The 20012-nt window shown below is 44.4% G+C and overlaps 1 protein-coding gene across 1 annotated transcript in view; it reads left to right on the top strand.

Moving 5' to 3' along the window:
* LOC131482840 (zinc finger protein 850-like) overlaps positions 1 to 20012 on the top strand; it is a gene marked incomplete at its 5' end in the record, with an annotated part of 447409 nt that overhangs the window by 9714 nt on the left and 417683 nt on the right. Inside the window, one exon of the mRNA XM_058678706.1 lies at positions 6107 to 6112. Within this exon, the coding sequence (XP_058534689.1) occupies positions 6107 to 6112 (6 nt within the window). The remainder of the gene's footprint in view (positions 1 to 6106; positions 6113 to 20012) is intronic.

Genomic DNA, 20012 nt, shown 5'->3' with positions numbered 1-20012 from the left:
CCTGGTTTAGCATCTGACCATATCTAAGTCTAAGAATATTCACTGTCCAAGTCTAGAGGGGAAATAGTGTGCATATCAAAAGATTGTTGGATTTTGGCATTTTAATTCCTTGTATGTCACCATGGGATATTTCTCTCTTCTTGTATGCAAACCTAACTCCCAGGATTTCAGCCAGTTCAAGATCTGAAGGAGGTAAACATCAGAGTTATGGCCATCAACCCACTGTGTCCAACCCTTATACTCTTCTTAGTCTCCTATCTCCAGACTGCATTTTTTTACACTGTATTTGATTTTAAGGATGCCTTCTTCGCCATCACTCTGGCCACCCAGAGCCAAGCAAATTTTCACTTTTGAGTGAGCAGACCCAGACAATGGTAAGACTGGACAGCTCACTTGGACTCAGCTCCTACAAGGATTCAAAAATTCATCCATGCTCTTTGAGGGACCCTTTCATTGGGACCTTGTTGCCTACTGTCATCAACACCCCCAGGTAACCCTTTCACAGTATATTGATAATCTCCTCCTTGCAGCTGCTTTTCATGCAGACTGTCTTGAAACCACCAAGGGCTTACTGGCCACCTACAGACTCTTGGATACTGGGTCTCAGCCAAAAAGGCCCAGTTGTGCCTAACCCAAGTAACAAATTTGGGTATCTACTTTAGGGCCCACCACTATTTGGGCAGCCAATGCATCCATCATCATCATCATCATCCCTGAGCCCACCAATAAACAACAGGTAACCTTTCCATCTGTTTGTGGATGAACAAAAGGGAATTGCTCGGGGGGTACTTACCCAAATGTTAGAGACCTGGTGGTACCCTGTGACCTAACTCCAAAAACCTGGAATCTGTAGTGGCCAGGTAGCCTACCTTTCTATGCTAGATAACCTCCATAGGGCTCCTGGTAAAAAGCTTGGATAAACTAACCCTGGGACAAAACCTCCATCTCACTGGCCCATATGAAGTGGAGATGCTCCTCATAGCCCCACCCACTATCAAACTTTGCTCATTATCAAACTTTGCTCCTTGACCAACCTTGCATTAACCTCTTCACCACTTCTGACCTTAACCCAGCCACCCTTCTGGCTTCTCAGTTACTCAACTACTCCACTCCTATCTGAAGATGTTAAGCTCCTCTCTAACATTTGACCAGAGCTCAATGACATCTCATGGTCCTGGCTGGACCTCATTTCATTTAGTGATGGCAGCAGATTTAATCAGGTTGGAATATGTGTGATTGAGGCAGGAGTGACTTCACCCACTGAAGTCTTATGGCAGACTGCCTTGCCACAAGGAGCCACAGCTCAAAAGGATGAGCTTATTGCAGTAACCCAGGCTCTCAAAATGTGCACTAATAAGACTGCTAATATCCACATTGACAGCCTGTGTGCCTTTGCTACAGTTCATGTATATGGTGCCATCTACTGGGAATCAGTCCTCCTTATAGCCAAAGGCAAACAAAAAGACCTATTAGCTGCTGTTTGATTCCCACCACAGTGGCGAGAATACACTGCACTGGACACCAAATAGGGAAACCGCCTTGATGACACGGCTACCGAGAAGTGGCCACGAGGGCAACTGCCATACTTTCTCTATTTACTAACTCAATTCTTCCCTCAGATCCATATTTTTCCAATGCTTTGAAATAGATACAAGAAAAGGGGGGTGGGGACAGGCAGCAAGAACAGAACTGGTACCAAGACCCGGATGGTAGGATGTTTCTTCCAAAAGCCCTGGGGCAACATCTGGCCCACCAACTCCATCAGAGCACACATTTAGGAAAAAAAAAAAGGCTTGCTGAGCTCCTCAGAAAAGGATTTAGTGTGCGAGGACTAAATGCATTAGTGGAAGGAGTAGTAGAACATTGTGAAATTTGTTTCCAAGTTAATCCAGGGCCACGACCAGAAATATAAACTGCAATCAGAAATAGGGGAGCAGAGCCAGGCAGGTTTTGGGAGGTTGGTTTCATTGAAAATAAGCCAAGAAAATATGGATATAAATACTTATTGCAAGAGCAGAAACTTTCCTTACTAAAGCAACTGTGTCTGCTGAAAAACTATTACATGAGATTATTCCTAGTTGTGGGCTGCCTCTCCATATAAGCTCAGCTCATGGCCCTGACTTTATTGCCCTGGTGTCACAAGGACCCCAAGCTTTGGGGATAAATTGGAAATCACTTTGTTCCTATAGAATCCAAAGCTCTGGCCAGGTAAAGAGTAAACCGGGTCCTAAAGGAGATCTCGGCAAAATTATCCCTAGAGACTAGCGAAAATTGGGTGGGCATGCTGCCTTTTGTCCTACTTAGAACAAGATGTACCCCCAGCATTAAGGGATTCACTCTTTTTGAGACCATGTTTGGGAGATTCCCCACCCATTTTGCATAAGATAGGAGAAGAAGCCCTGCAAATTATCAGTCATGATCAGCTTTAAGTTCCTTGCAGGCTTTCTCACAGGAGAGCAACAGGAAGGCAGGTTTTCCAGTTTTGCCAGTCTCTAACTTAAATTAAACTTTCCTTTAATGTTATATTGTTATATTGTTCTTTTTTCATTTTTTATTATATTTTTGACAATCTTTACATAGTTAATTAGGGTAATAAGTTCTGTTGCTCAGATTTGCCAGTGAATGATGTGAACTGATTCAGCCTGGTCTGCCCTCAACCCATGCATAATGCATGCCAGTGGGAAACTTTCCATGGCCTGTTCTGGGATGTTTCCTATCAGGTTTCTTGCACTTAGCTGCAGGGTCTGTGTCCTGCCAGAGTAGTTGCTCAGGCTCCTCCATCAGAACCCCTCCCAGTGCCAGATTTTGTGCATACCAGTGGGTCCATGAGCCACCACTACTCAGTTCACCTCCTGTCCTAGCAGGAACAGTGGCTTTTCCTGACTGGCCTTCAACCCAATCTGGTTCTTGCTGTTAGATGTTTCAGCCCAGCCACGGCTAGTCTGTACCCACATACAGCTCACACATGGCTCAGTAGGAGTTGAGACCCAGCCCAGTCTGTCCTACTTCTACCCTAGTCCTCCAGAACACCACAAGGTGTTGATGTCTGGCCTGTCTTGGTGTGTCCAATCCCAGTCCACACTTACGCCAAGGGAGACTACAACTGTATCCTGATCAGAATGCAGCCTGCATTCCAGCCCAGGAGCTGGAGTCAGGGACCTGAGCATGAAGACACCCCGGCCTGAGACCCCCAGCAGCAAGCAGGCTGGCCAAATTTCCAGCCCCTAGGCCCTCGGTCCCACCCCTCCCCAATATCACCCCTCCCCAATGATGGAGGCGGGTGGGCCCTGTGCCCAGCTGGGTACCCAAGACCGCCCCTCGTTATACTCACCCTGAAGGGAGCAGCCCCTGGAGCTCAGGCAGGCCCGGGAAAAGCTCACCACATGCACTATCCTTTTTGTTCTGAACTCCAAGTCCTGTACATACAGTGTAACTTCCAATCAATATTTAAGATCTTTACTAACAATTGTATGATTTTAAGGATGAATATCAGGCCACTGTTGAACCCCACGGTTAGAGGAAGGCCAAATTGGGGGACAGTTTCAGAGACTGACATCTTGGCTACTATCTGAGCTGTTTCTGTGTTGCTGGTGAATAACTCTACTGAGCAAGAGAAGGTGTCTCGGCTCAAGGAGGCACTGGTACCATGTTTTCTCAGTAGAATCTCAGTGAAATTAATCTCCCAATATTTTTCTCAATATTTTTCTGGAGGGTTTCCTCATAATCCAGTTCCTGGAGTTGACTCACCTCGTGGTCCTGGGTTTATCTGGATTAATATGTAACATGGAGGAGAGACCTGTTTAGCTTTTTTTTTTTTTTTTTTTTTTTTTTTTTAATTTAGTCCAGTGATGTAATGGTGACTCTATAAACTCATTCCCAATATTTCCAGCAATATAATTTTTCATTATGTATGTGTCTCCATTCTTTTGAGTCAGTCCCTGTCCTATGAGTTCATCTGAGATCCATTGTTTCACTCAAATACTGAGGAGTCTGTGGCAGTGATCATTCCTATAGGACTAGGAGCATTTGAAGGGGGTCCCACTGGTTTTTACGCAGCTGCTTTGTTTGCTTAGTAAGTTTCCTTTCTAGATACAGGGCCTCATGCACATGGCCAGTGACAAAAGCATATCTGCAGTCTCTATAAATGCTTATAGTTATTTCTTTGACCCATCTCAGGGTCTGGGTCAGGGCAATTAATTCATCCTTCTGGCAACTGTTTCATGTTGTAGTGCTTGGGCCCATATGATTTGATCATGTAAGATGAGCACTGCACCATATAACTGATCCTGTTGATGATGTAACTGCGTCCATCTGTAAACAGGATTTTATCCAAGCCAGGCCATGGAATGTCCATCAAGTTGGCCTTCAGGTTTGCCAGAGAATTTAGGCTGTCTTGGCAATCATGTGTTGGCTCAGATGGCAGAGATTCAATTGGCACTCCAGCCTCACAAGGAAAGTATGAACAATAGTTCTTTTTCCAAAATTCGTTATTCCTATTTTGTTTCAGGGTGGGTCTTTGGGCTACCTCCACCAATTCAGATAACAGCTTTTTCTTAAACTCTTTTGATTTTTGTAACTTATGTTAAACATCAGGAGCCAACTGGAATACAAAGGCTACATTTATACTGCACCTGTTCTCAGGCAACTCAGAATCTATCAGGGTGTATAAGTGGTATACCTCTAGGAGACACATAAGAAACACCACAGAGACTGGCAGAATAGGGTAAGGGCACGTTTAAACAGATGGAAAAACATTTAATCAGGATGAAGCAGAAAGGACATATTCCAGGAAATAGAGAGGACAGAATAACAGCAGAAGGGTACCTGGAGCCTGAGACAGAGGAAAGCAGCGGACACAATGGTGTGGTGTTGCAGTGACTGACACTCCAGTAGCATTCACCTAACGGGCCATCTAAACCCCACCAGCAGCTGGAACTCCACCAGCAACCAGGTGGGAAGGGACTTTCACTGGGAGCTTGGAAGGTGAACCCAAAGACCTGTCCCTCCTGCTGGTCCATTTGATTTGAGCAGGAGCAGAGACAGCAGCAGATCTTAGATGGGCAGTGTGAGAACAAGGTAGATTTCACAGCCCAGTCAGACCTCTAGAGCCAAATTGGGCGCCATTTTGCGTAAGGAGGAAATGTAAGGGAAACGACTGAGCAAAAACTGAGCTCAGAGTGAACTCGTTTTTGACTGAGTGAACTGCATCAGTGTGGCATTCTACCGGCTCCACCCAAGACATGTCTGGGTAGCCCTCAGGCCTGATGGCCAGCAGATCAAGAACTCTAGTAGTGGTATGTCAGGCACCATTTTAGGCACTATGGCAAATGCTTTGCGACTGCAGGAGACAACGGTGAACTGCGAATGTGCTGAGCTAGCAAGAATTAACTGAGTTCCATGGATTACACTGGTCCCACAGGAAAATAATACCAACTGTGGCATCGTACAGGTCCAAATAGATACATGTGGTACCCAGACCTCACAGCCAGCAGGTTCCTAGAAGATCAGTGCCACCAACAACCTAGCAATATTGGACACCTAGTGTCTCTCTAACCCTGGGACCTGCTCCAACCAGAAGTGGGAGTAAGGTTGCAGACACAACAGTGCAACCTCAGCACAATATCACAGAAGGTGGAGATTGGTGAGACAGGAATTGGGACTATGGAGTTCTTTGTGGATATCTAACATAAGAATCCAGACCTGGAATCGCTGGAGGGAGTATCACAATTAGCTGCAAGCAAAAAGTTACGTACCAACTGCAATAAATAAAATCAAACTGCAGACCTGAAGGTGACAGAGCTTAGAAACCTACCCAAAGGAGAAGACTCTGCTAACCAGAAGTACAATGACCAAGAGCAAAAGAAGAGACAAAGGCACAATGAATACTACTGAAAACTCCCCCGAAAAGGAGAAAAACCCTATGTCAACCTTAGAGTTAGATGAGGACGACATCGAGTTAATGAGGGACACAGAATTCAGAGAATTCATTTTAAAGCTTCTGATCCACAACGAGAAGAATGTACAAGAGTTCAAAGAATTTAAGAACTATGTTACACAATCAACAGCAGCAATAAAGCAAATCAAGGCTGATATATCAGAAATTAAGAACACAGTAGAGCAAATTAAAAGTACAGTGCAGAGTCTCCAAAATAGAATGAAGCAAGCAGAAGAAAGAATTGCAGAATTGTAAGATATTTCCTGTCACCAAGGGGAAGCAAACAAAAAGCTGGAAGCAGAGCTGGATCAGGCCATAAAAAGCATTCCAGAATTGAAAGACACTATTAAGAGGCCAAATACAAGAGTTATGGGAGTCCCAGAAGATGCAGAAAGAGAAGCTGAGTTTGCAAATGTATTTAATAAAATAATAAAGGAAAATTTCCCCAATCTGGAGAAAAAAATTGGAAAACAAGATCCAGGAGGGGCACAGAACTCCCAACAGGATTGATTAGAAGCGATCTTCGAAATGACATATGATCATCAAGCTCTCTTCAATTGAACATAACGAAAAGATCCTTTAATGTGCACGTGAAAAAATCAGTTGACATATAAAGGAATGCCAATTAAACTCAGAGGAAATCACTCACAGGAGACTACAGGCAAGAAGAGAATGGAGCAACATATTCTAGATTCTAAAAGAAAAAAATTGTTGGCCTGGGATAACATATCCAGTAATGCTTTCTTTTGTCTTTGAAAATGAAATAAAATACTTCCACAATAAAGAAAATCTAAAAGAATTTGCCTCTTTCAAACTTGCACTATAAATGATACTTCAAGATGTTCTCTTAACAGAGAAGAGGAATAGCACCCACCAAAACCAAGGGCAGACGGGAAGAACATCCCAGTAAAATGACAACAGAAGACTAAACCAATGAACAACCCATTCCTAAAATGAGAGGACCAAAGTAACATCCATGTATGTTAAACTCTGAATGTAAATGGCTTAAGCTCAATCAAATGTCATAGATTAGTAGACTGGATTAAAAAACAAAACTTATCTGTTTATTGTCTGGTGAAGACCCACTTCACCAATGAAAAACATTGGAAACTGTATCATAAGGGTTTTGTTGTTTTCTGTTGGTTTCATCTCTTCAAAACACTTTCTTCCAATTAAATCATTCAGTGACTCGTAGATCGTGCAGTGGCATCATTTTCTTCAAGAAGGTTCTTGATTTTCATTTCTTCAGCTACACATTAGTCATTTAATAGCATGTTATTTTACTTCATGGTGTTGTTAATTTCTTTTTTCTCCCGGACATTGGTTTTGTTTTGTGGCTCTTCATGTAAGGGGATGTATAGTAGCTGTGTAATGGAGACTGTCATATCTAGTAACATGTCATTTAACTTCAGGGCATTGTACATTTCTATTTTTCTTTCTATTGTTGATTTTGTATCATACTTTTCATTTAAGGGGATGTACAGCAGCTGTAAAATGGAGAGTAACATCCAGATGTAAGGATGCAGTGTGGTATGCATTTCTGCTTCGAGACAAAGATGGACTTACAACAAAACAGTTTACTATATCTTCACAATAGGATTCTGGACTCTCTGTTATTGTTCATGTCCACAATCATGGATATATGACTGAGTATAAAGAACTAAATGTTAGTAAGAGGAACTAGGTGTGTAGGGGGGAATTGGGGATGAGATAAGGGAATATGCAACTATATCATAGAATGATAGCAATAATAATAAAATATAAAAAAACTTTAAAAAATTATAAACCAGTAAAAATTCCTCACATAATACACATAAAGTGAATTCAACAACCCCAATCAATGCACACATGATAATCAAAGTGCATCTAACCCGAGGATGTGGAAAATGGGGCAACAAATGCAAATACCAAACACACCAAATACTTTACACAAACAGGATGAAGGATAACATTATTAAAACCATCTTACTGACAAGATTCAGTAAAATGCCACATTTAGTTTACAGTAATATATATGCATAAGTTGAGCAAACCTACAAATATTCAAATATACATCAGCTGAGGTATATTGGTATATTTCCTCCAAAATACACAATTAAATAAGAATGCTAACTTTTCACTGTTTTTAATATTTTCCCCAAAAAGGTAAATAACAAAAGGAAATAAAATGCACAGAAAATGGAATCAAGAGACTCAACTTTATTGCTTTTGAATTATTTTCCCTGATTTTGTTGATAATGAAACCTAATGAACACCAAGACGGTATTCAGCCATTAAAAATAAAATATTGTTATTTGCTGCAAAAGAGATGAAACTGGATATGATAAAATCAGAAAAATGTACAAATAGATCTAGCATATTATATATATAACAAAGTCAAAAACTCCCAGCCGCACTTTGAGTTGTGATTATTACAGACTGAGAAGAGTGAGGCCTGGGGAAAGGAAGGAGGTAGAACGGGTAGCAAGGAAAGTGAGACAGAAGGAACAGGATCCAGTGTCCCACCCCAGTGTGTGGTCACTATAGTTCACAATAGGATAAGCTGATGCAGGGAACTAGACGGAGCATCCTGTTTACCGTAAAAGCAAAGATACATGGAAAGCCTTGGCACCTGGTTTACTCAGCTTAGGCTGTATACGTACACAAACACTGCACTGTATCTTGCGATAGTATTCAAGCACATGATGATCAAAATTCTGTAGAAGTTTTAGTAATCCAATCATCCAGGCCTGGCAGCGTGGCCTAGTGGCTAAAGTCCTCGCCTTGAGTGCCCCAGGGTCCCATATGGGCACCGGTTCTAATCCCGGAAGCTCCACTTCACATCCAGCTCCCTGATTGTGGTCTTGGGAAGCAGTCGAGGACGGCCCAGAGCATTGGGACCCTGCACCCGCATGGGAGACCCGGAAGAGTTTCCTGGTTCCCAGCTTCGGATCAGCTCACACCAGCCATTGTGGCTCAGTTGGGGAGTGAATCATCGGACGGAGGATTTTCCTTCCTCTCTGTCTCTCCTATTCTCTGTATACCTGACTTTGTAATAAAATAAATAAATCTTTAAAAAAAAAAAAGAAATCAGAATCATCCCTTCAAGGTAACAATATCTGAAAAATTTAAACTGTCTCAGTCTACACAGTATAAAACACATTTAGTGCTTTTTAAATTCCTTATTCTATTTCTGTTTTGTAAAATGTTTATTGATTTTCATTGGAAATTCAGATTTACAGAGAGGAGACCAGAGAGAAACATCTCCCATCCACTGGCTCACTGCCCACGTGGCCACAACAGCCAGGGTTGAGCTGATCTGAAGCCAGGAGCCAAGAACTTCTTCTGGGTCTCTCATGCACATGCAGGGTCTCAAGACTTTGGGCTGTCCTCTACTGTTATCCAGGTCACAAGCAGAGAGCTGGATAGTAATTGGAGCAGCCAGGACAAGAACTTGTGCACTGACACATGCAAGATTAGGACTGTAGCAACTAGGCTATCATGGTAGGTTCTTTTTTTTCCAGGATTTTATATAATCTTAATTATATATTTTTTTATTTTTCATTATCATTTTAGGATAAATTTCCTTAGTCCCTGGAATTTTCCTTACTCCCACCTTTTTGATTATTTAAAAACAATTCCTTATTTGCTTAAATGTGAAAATTACTTAGCAAGAGCCAAAGACAGACAGACTGAGATCTTCCCTCCACTTGTTTACTCCCTATGTGGCCACAAGAGGCAGCAAGGTCCAGGCCAAAGCCAGGAGCCTGAACTCCATTCTGATCCTCCACAGGGGTGCAGGTGTCCAAGGAACTGGGACATTTTATTCTATCTTCCAAGCACATGAGCAGAAAACCACATCAGAAAGTGAACATCACACTACAACTGGTGTCTCTCACATGCTTCCAAACAACTAATAGAAAAATTAATCAAAAAGTACAAGGTGATTTTTGGATATTGGGTCACTGAAAGTGTTTGACACCAAATGACGGTACAAACATTCACTTTCTCCATTCTGATGCCTTTTAACATATACATCTTTTTTTTAAATATTTATTTACTTTATTACAAAGTCAGATATACAGAGAAGAGAGAGAGACAGAGAGGAAGATCTTCCATCTGATGACACACTCCCCAAGTGAGCCACAACGGGCCGGTGCTGCACCAATGTGAAGCCAGGAACCAGGAACCTCTTCCAGGTCTCCCATGCAGGTGCAGGGTCCCAAAGCTTTGGGCCATCCTCGACTGCTTTGCCAGGCCACAAGCAGGGAGCTGGATGTGAAGTGGAGCTGCCGGGATTAAAACCAGTGCCCATATGAGATCCCAGGGCATTCAAGGCGAGGACTTTAGCCGCTAGGCCACGCCGCTGGGCCCAACATATAAATTTTTATTAAAAATGATTCAACCAATAATGACCAAAATTGTTGCTCTTAATACTAAGTAAAAAGAATGACAAAAATGACACACAGCATAGGAGAAAACAGTTGAGACTATACCTGAACTTCTCAAGAAATTGGGAGTATACCTGAAATTCTACAGAAATACGACAGTGTTATTTACACTTGGGTTTAGATTATTTACAACTATACTTTGCAGACTCTACGGAGACACTCAAAACTTCAGAAGATATATCATTGATATCTTCATAGAGGACAGAATATGCAACGATCTAACATATTCAGTTAAAATGAGGAGATGTGGGCGTCTAATAGAGTGGATGAGAAACTGCTTAGGAGACCATCACCCTACACTGGACTTCCTGTATTTGTGTTATGGCTCCACAACAAATTCCATCTTGTTGCAAACTCACTCTCTGGATGCAAGCAAGAAATTCCTCAAGTATGCGAGTCTTTGCACCTGCTAAAATGGACACAGATTTAGTTCCTGGCTCTTGTTTTTGCCTCAACTTTGTCACAATCTTGCAGGAATTTAAGAAGTTAACCAGCAGATGGTAGATCACTCTCTATAAATTTTATAAATGAAATGTACTAACAAGATTTTAAAAAATGATAAGACAAATGGAAATAATTTAAAAACAAGAATTGGCATGGATGTTCGGTGCACTGTTTCACATACAGTTTTGAGGACCACATGCTTCTTCCCAATGATTCTAAATAGAGCAGCACATTCTTTAAAGGAAATTCTCACAGAACAGCAAGGGAAGGTACACACCGACTGGCAGTAATCAGGACAAGTTAATGCTTCAGTATCAGTGCCCAGCCAGTGGGAACTGCTACTCAGCAATGTGGTCAGAGATCTCAGTTAACAAACACTACATGAAGAAAATAAAGTCAATCCAAATGCTAGAGAAACTTAAAACAAGTGTACATGGAGGAAATGTTGGACTGTAATCCTTCTACTCTACAAATACTTCATACACTTCAGAATTTATGCACAGTCTGTAACATAATATTGTGCCATATGCAAAACATTTGTAATGAATTAGCATATGAGAAATAAAAACCAAGACAAGTACTGTCATCGCATCAAAAACTAAAGCAAAGGCCAGCATCGTGGTATAATGTGTAAAGCTGCCAACTGCAACACCTGCATCCCATATGGAATCAGCTGTTCCACTTCGAGCCCAGCTCTCTGTTCATCTCCTGGGAAAAGCAGTGGAAGATCATCCAAGTGCCTGGGCCCTGATCACCCACAGGCAAGCCCTGGAGGAAGCTGCAGGCTCCAGGACTCAGCTTGGTGCAGCACTGGTTATTTTAGCCACCTGCAGAGTGAGCCAGTGGGTAGATGATTGTGGTCTTTTATTTGTGTTTAAAGATTTATTAAGTTTTATCATAAAGTCACATATATGTATATACACAGAGAGAGAGAGAGAAAAGAGAAAAGAGAAATATAATCTGTCCACTAATTTACTCCACAAGTGACCACAATGGCTCTGCAGTCACTGTTCGGCTGTGCTGAACTGAAACCAGGAGCTCTTCCGGGTCTCCCACGGGGAGGCAGGGTCCCAAGGCTTTGGGCCATCCTCAACTACTTTCTCAGGCCACAGGCAGGGAGCTGGATGGGAAGCAGGGCCACAGGGATTAGAACCGGCGCCCATATGGGTTCCAGCAGCACTCAAGGCAAGGACTTCAGCTGCTAAGCCATCTTGCCGGGCCCTGTCTCTTACTAGAACTCTCATTTGAATATAAACAAATAAAATGTACAAAAAAAATTTAAAAATAAACAAAGACAAATTTTGAAGATTTATTTACCACACCATAACACTCAAAAAAGAAAAAAAAACAAACAAACTTCATTTTAAGAACCACAAACATCAATTGTCAGACAGTACTAGGATTTAGTCACCTCTGGGGATGGAAAATCAAAGAGATCAAGGCCTGAATTGACAAAGGCATTTTCTCGATAGGTACGCAGCTGATATTGTTTACAGTCTCGCTGCAAAATTGCAGAAATAAAGTTATCAAGAATTTACTTTTCTTTTTGTGAGACCATTGCATAAACTCAGGTTCCATGCAAGAGAGCAAAGATGTAACATCCCAATCAGGGCAGACCATCCCTGCCTAAGTGAGCAAACTTGAAATCAAAGCACCAGGACATGACAGAGAATGAGCTCTGGGAAGCAGCCTGCTTACACTTCACACTCCACACTCAGCAGCTTCCCCACATTCCCAGGCCTTGGGAATCACTCTCACTGAGAACACAGTGCCCAGGGGGGCTCACTGGACTAAATAAGGGAATCCTAGTAGGCCAGAAATGCGGTAGTGTGGGGCTGGGAACTCGTCAGCCTGCAGTGTCTCCTCCAGCATCTTAGCTCTCTGATGCAACCACACATTTAACACCAACATAAGGTTGCGTTCACTGAGACTGGTTTTATATCATCACTTGTGCTATTTTTGCTTCATATCAATTTACTACCAACAACTAATCACAACTCAATTTAATTATTTCATCATCTGCAATTAGCAGAGGCCTCAGGGTCAAGGCGCAATCTCTATATACAGGTGCAGGTTAATGTTAGTGGACAGCAGGTGTCAGCTCTTTCTGGTCTTCTGTCTCCTTTAAGAAGTTATGTAAAGGGCCCAGAGCAGTATCCTAACAGCTAAAATCCACTCCTTGCAGCGGTCAGGATCTCATGCAGATGCCTGTACTAAGACTGTTGATCTGGCTTTCCATTCAACTCCCTGCCTGTGGCCTGAGAAAGCAGCTCACAACAGCCCAAAGCGCTGGGACCCTGCACCCACATGGGAGACTAAGAACCAGATTCTGGGTTCCTGGCTTGGATCAGCGCAGCTCAGACCTTTGCAGTCACTTGGGGATTGAATCAATGAACAGAAGGTCTTTCCTCTGTCTCTCCTCCTCTCTGTATATCTGCTTTCCATTAAAAATAAAATTAAACTTTAAAAACAGACCCTTATTGCCAGGGAACTTGAGCATTTTTTCATATGTTTATTTGCCATTTGGGTTTGTTCCTTTGCGAAGTGTCTGCCCATTTCCCCTGCCCATTTCTTGAGTGGCTTGTTTGTTTTGGTGTTTTGGCTGTTTTGTAGTTTTTTGTATATTCTGGACAATAAGATGCTGGACTCTATGTTTGGTATACGCTTGCAATGGGGGAATCTCAACTGAACTTGAACTGTGGTTATGCAACAAGGTGGAAGAATCCACCATGGTGGGAGGGGGTGGGGAGGGGGTGGGGAGAATCCAAGTATCTATGAAACTGTGTCACATAATACAATGTAATTAATGAATTAAAAATAATAACTAAAAAACAGACCCCTGTCCCAGATATTGAACACAGATAGTATTAACTTTTTATTAAACCAGCCAAATACACTCACATTCTTTTTACGCTTTGTGCCACTAGAATAGGACCACTGCAAATATTCCGTGAAAAAACTTATGAAACCAGTCACAAATACATTCACAATTTGATAAATACTCTAGGCCACCAACATTTCAAATTCACAAAGATTCTTTTTTGATACAAATTATCCTCTGACTAAACCAACTTGGATTTATCTGGGCCTTTGCCAAGATTTTACTCCCTAGGTAGCCAAGGCTGAGAGAACCCAAAGTACATCAATCATTTCTTTAGATGACATTAATATGTCACCAAGGAATGGAGTTCTGAATTGGCAAAGCTCTGAGGGGCTTAGCTATATTAAATAGAAATGTAACACAACAGATGCCCTCAAGTTTACGGGCATCAGCTGCCACTCTGAATTGAAACCCCCAATCTACTGCTCTCTTTCAGGGGGAATGAGTGATCCAGAAGATAAGTTAGTCATGCTTTTTGTTACAGAGTATTTTGAAACTCAGAAAAACAAAAAGAGTTAGTGAGGACCATGTAAAAGTTTCAATAGGGGATCACAAGTTGAAGATAAATAAGTCAGGTTTTCACACTGCTACCCAAGCCACTGTCTGCTGCCTCCCAGCCTGGGCAGTAGCTGCACACTGCATTGGCACAGAACTGAAACCCAGGCATTCTGATGGAGACACAGGAGTCCCAATGTCATCTTAACCACTGTCACACACACACACACACACACAGGGCAGTGAGGCCTTCCTGTGCTGTGTCAGGTGGCCATTCACTGCTTTTCTCCCATGCCTATTGTTCACAGCAAACAGTGCTTCCAAAGAGATAATGATTATTTCATGAGAAAAAAAAAAAGACAACTTACTGAATTTTATCTTGGAGGAAATAGTGACTCCTGTTGCGATTTTTCAGGGCAGAGAGCATTACCTGGCATTGAGGCTAGAGTTCTGGACATTCAGACATTTAATCCCTGCCTTAATGCTGTCTATTGAGCCTAACTTACTCCCTCTACAACTCATGGGGACATTTAATCCGAATTATGAGAACTTAAGGGAACGGGTGACAACATACCAGAAGCAATCAGGATAAATCAGTAGTGCTGCCTTAACAGCTTCTTCACCAAGTTCTTCTAGAGAAGCCCCTTTGCGTGAGTCCCGGTGCACTCCCGTGGCTTGTCTACAAGGTCGCTGTGCCACCCCAGGCCTCTGCCAAGCACAGCGCCAGCACCACATGCTGCCCCTCAACCTTGCAGCACAACTCGGAGGAAAACAAGGCTGTTTGTTCTAACTGCTGCAGTCTGTGCTGCCCTGGTGTCAGCAACAAGAAAACTGCCCCAGACCCTTAGGAGGAGCTTCACTGAGGACTGAGCTGGGGATGGAGACACTCTTATTCAACTCAAGACCTTTAAACAATGAAAAGGAAATCCTGCCCAACATGAAGGTCAAACTGTCCCTGGGCACTCTCCCCTCCTCACTGCACAATGGGTTCAACTGGGAGTCCTAGTGTTCAAGGTCAGTGCTGCAGAGTGAGGACCCCAAGGGCCCCCTCCTGGCCCCCGCCCGCCCGCCCCGGGGCCTCAGGAGATGCTCTCACACACTCACCCTTCCTAGTTTCTGACGAGTCAGGGCTCCTGCCGAGGCTCCTGCAGGGAGGGAGCTCACAGGGCAGCATGGCTCAGCTGCCTGCGCCTCTCCACCAGCACAACCAGCTATGGTGGCTATCGCGGTACCCCACAGCAACCTCCAGCCAGCTGCCACAGGACTTCCTGGGTGTGCCTGATTGGACCGCTCCCACAGACCTTGAGCATGTCGAAAATGCGCAGCCAATCATAATTGCAAAGCACAGAAAGGCAGTGAGGTAGGATTCTGGAGGGCGGGGGAGGAGGGAGAGTGAAGGGGGATGAGGGGCGGGGCTTCACCTCAGGCTCTAAGGGGCCTCCTCTCTTGCAGCTTGAGCCTTCCAACAGCAGGGGCCGCTGTCGCCTCTCACATCAGTCCACCTCCTGGCCTCTCCTTCCCTCTCTGCTTCAGAATCCTGTTCAAATCTAGAATCCCAAAAATGTGTGACAATAGTCTGAAATTACAAATCACTGAGTATTCAATAGATTCCAGGATGTCTTCGCAGTGGCTTTTTGACGTTAGGTAATATGACTTTTAAAATACAGAACTGAAAACTATTTGAAAATAGAGTATAAATTAATCTTTTCAGTCTCACTTCTCTGGCCATCATTCCCTTTTCCATATTTTTTTAAAATTTTCATATTGTTCCATATTGTTTCTTAGTAGTACATGGTAATTTGATTGTATATTTTGATCTCCTACTTTGAAATCTTGCCTGATTCTCTCATTGGTTTATTTTTGGTTGTCATAAAAGGCCCATTAGTATATATTGATAATTCTGCCACTATGCTACAATATATTAATCAATAAATTATTATAGTAGTACATATTGATAATCCTGCCACTATGCTATAATTACCTTTCTGTGTTTAAATTACTGACTATATATAAAAAAATTCCTGATTATATATTCACAACAATCCTTAAGAGACGTAGTGAGAAGGCTTGTCAAAAGTTAATCTAAAGAAATACTTTCAAATGCTGTATATGGTAAACATTGTATTTGTATTTCCCGTTTATGAAATATATGTGTTTCAGTGACTTGGTTTCCACAATTTATGGCTTTTGGTTTCTGCTTTGAAATATCTCACTCGTAAATATTTCAGAAAATTCTGTTTTAATCTAATGAAGGCTTACATGTTTTTTTTTTTAATCTATTTTATTGTATTGTTGTTGACAATCTTTACATAGTTAATTACAGTTAAAGAAAGAAAAAGAAAAAAGAAAAAAAAGGTTCAGGGAGATAGGGAAGTGGGTAATACTATTATGTCCACATTGTTTCCATCATGTATCTGAGGTAAAGGGGGATATTTAGGGAGAAGCCCCACCCGGTTTCCCGCCCACTCCGAGTCCCGGATGTGGGGCATGCTCTGAGATATGTGCTCGAGTGGTGTTAATAGTTCTCCGGTTATGAATCGCTGCCAGTTTCGCTTGATGAGGTCGTCCACTGATTGATATGGTCCATCATAAAGTCTCCGTTTGCCCCATATTTCGCTGCCAACATATAGCTGAGATGAATGATTGATCTGCTCTGTCTTCTTTTTTTGATTAGAGTTCTGAGTCCAGCAGTTCGATTGGGGAGATCTCCAAAGAAACTTTGAGGTATTCCCAGACTAGTTCCTTGTATGTTCTAGCAAGCACAGGGCCCGGCACAGTCCATCACCACGATCAGCTGGTGGTTGCAATTGCTGGGTTGGTTCTGTTTTCAGTCCCGAGTTGCACTGGAACCAATGGGTGTTGCAGTCCAGTCTGGTTCGGCCCTTACATCAACCAGTGGGAGCTGCAGCCTAGTTGGGGCGACCCACAATAACCCCCACCAGGCCTGCCCCCTACCCTGGTTTGCCAGTATGTGTAGCAGAAGACCAATCTGTCCCCCATCCCATTTGGCTCTGGCACTTGTCAATGGGTATTAAAGCTTAGTTCTATCTAACCAACTCAACCATCCAGCCCTCACGGGTGTTGTTGAGTGCCTCTCTGTCTAGCCATCCCAGCTCCCATCCTAGTTTTCATGCCCTCCCACGGGAATAGTGAGCCAAGAAGGGGGAACCCACTTTTTCCCTCCCAGGTCTCTCTGTCCCGGTTTATGCACTCTTTATGTGGTTCTGTGATTTGACTTGAGAGAATTAGTCCCCAGTGCCAGCTTCTGCGGCTATGCCCATACATCCCTCACCCACTCTAATTTATGCTTGCACCAGCAGGAATAATCAGCCCAGCCTGGCTTTTCCCTGGTCTAGTCCACATGCAGCACACGGGTGATGTAGCCTTGCTTAGTCTGGTGTGTCTCTATCCCAGCCCATGCTCTCCAGTGGGAGTAGCTGTCCAGCGAGGGGACCAGCCCCTTAATCCCCCTGCCGGTTCTGCCCCTCCCTTCCTGGATCCCACGTGTGCTGGTTGGGTGCTGCATTCATATCCAGTACAGGCAACCACGCCCTGGCATTCCATAATGTGTACTGGTTTTGTCACGACCAAACCCGTCTCATCCCACACTCTGTTCTGGTGATCGGATTTGCCAGTGGGTGACATGAACTGATTCAGCCTGGTCTGCTCCTGACCCATGCTGAATGTGTGCCAGTGGGAAACTTTCCATGGCCTATTCTGGGCTGTTTCCTATCATGCTTCTTGCGCTAACCTGCAGGGACTGTGTCTTGCCAGAGGAGTTGCCCAGGCTCCTCCATCAGAATCCCTCCCAATGCCAGATTTTACGCATGCCAGGGGGTCCTTGAGCCAACCCTACCCAGTTCACCTTCTGTCCTAGCAGGAACAGAGGCTTTTCCTGGCTGGCTTTCACCCCATTCTGACTCTTGTTGTTGGATGTTTCAGCCCAGCCATGGCTCGTCCATACCCACATACAGCTCACGCATGGCTCAAGGAGGGATTGAGACCCAGCCTAATCAGTCCCACATCTACCCTGGTTCTCCATAACACCAGATGGTGTTAGGATCTGAACTGGCCTGGTGCGTCCAATCCCAGCCCACACTACTGCCTCGGGTGACTACAACTGTTTCCTAGATAGAATGCAGCCCCCATTCCAGCACACGCACCCCTTGGTGGGAACCTCAACCCAGTTAAGGTGTCCCCATGCCTCCCCAACTGGGCCTGTTCCTAGCCGTAGATCATACGCCTGCAGTGGTTGCTCTGACTCAGCTTATCTCAGTTCCTCACTTGTCCTGGCCTCTGCCTTAGACAGTGTGATTAGCGTCCTTGATTCAACTAGCTACCTAAGCAGCGATTCAGACAACCAATACCCAAGAGCTTCCTGGCCGGGTGGCCAGCAGGCAGAGCCTGGCACCACATGGTGCACTGGCCGCCATGGGGGAGGCTGAGGACTCGTTCACTGCCTTGCAGCAGTGTCTTTAGCGTGAGCCTGCAGCATTGGGTCCAACCCGGCAGGGGCACCCCCCACAGCCGCCACACTGTGAGGAGTGACACTTGCCCCTGAATCCCAAGGCCCGAAACCCTCCCAAACTCACCCTGCCACAAGATATTAACAGCTGGGCGGAGTTAGGAATTTTAACCCAGTTTCCAAGTTCCCTCATGGCGTACTTACCCTGAGGGAAGAGCTCTCTTGGTTCCTGGGGGAGGCCGAGGACTCGTTCACTGCCTTGCGGCAGTGTCTTTGGCGTGAGCCCCCAGCATTGGGTCTGAAACGGCAGGGGCACCCCCCACAGCCGCCACACTGTGAGGAGCGGCACTTGCCCCCGAATCCCAAGGCCCGAACCCCTCCCAAACTCACCCTGCCACAAGATATTAGCAGCTGGACCGAGTTAGGAATTTTAACCCAGTTCCCAAGTTTCCTCATGGCGTACTTACCCTGAGGGAAGAGCTCTCTTGGGTCCTGGGGGAGGCCGAGGACTCGTTCACTGCCTTGCAGCAGTGTCTTTGGCGTGAGCCCCCAGCATTGGGTCCGACCCGGCAGGGGCACCCCCCACAGCTGCCACACTGTGAGGAGCAGCACTTGCCCCCGAATCCCAAGGCCCGAACCGGCTTACATGTTTTATGAAGGATGAAGCTGTTCATATTCCTGAAGTTGATTATTTACATGGTGTTTCTTTTTTAATGACTTATACTAATTTATTTTTCTGTAGCACCCAACAATAAGAAGGAGAATGAGTGAGGGCTGGTCAGGAAAGGCCACTGCTCCTGCTAGGACAGGAGGTAGACTAAGTAGAGCAGGGCCTGGACCCGCTGGTGTGCGTGAGATCTGCCAGGGAGGGGTTTTGATGCAGGAGCTTGGAGAACACCTCTTTAGGAGCACAGTCCCTACAGGTAAGCGAAAGAACTAAGACAGGAAGCAGCCTAGACCAGGCCAGGTTAGGTTACCCACTGACATGCATTTGGCCAGTGGGGGGTGAATGAGGCTGAATCAGTTCCTATCACGTGCTGTCAGATCTGAGAACCAGAATCGTGTGTGGGACATGCTGGTTAAGGCTGCAATATCAGCTAGTTCACATTAGGGCTGGTAGTAGGGAACTGGTCGGGCTGGCCTAGTCTGTATTCCCCCGCAGCATGAGCTGGAACTGGGGATTAGCCAGACCTCGTCAGGCTAAAACATCCACTGACTAATGCCAAGGTGAGGTGGGCCATGCCAGTCTGGGCCAAATTACTCAACCAGCACATGTGAGCCCCAGAGGGGTGAGGAGAGGAGTGAGCCCTGTAGGAGGACTGAGGGAGGCTCCCATGCTGGACCACTCCTCCCACTGGTGAG

This window comes from Ochotona princeps, chromosome 21 (assembly GCF_030435755.1).
Source record: "Ochotona princeps isolate mOchPri1 chromosome 21, mOchPri1.hap1, whole genome shotgun sequence".
Classification (NCBI taxonomy): Eukaryota; Metazoa; Chordata; class Mammalia; order Lagomorpha; family Ochotonidae; genus Ochotona; species Ochotona princeps.
This window is presented reverse-complemented; position numbering and strand designations above follow the sequence as displayed.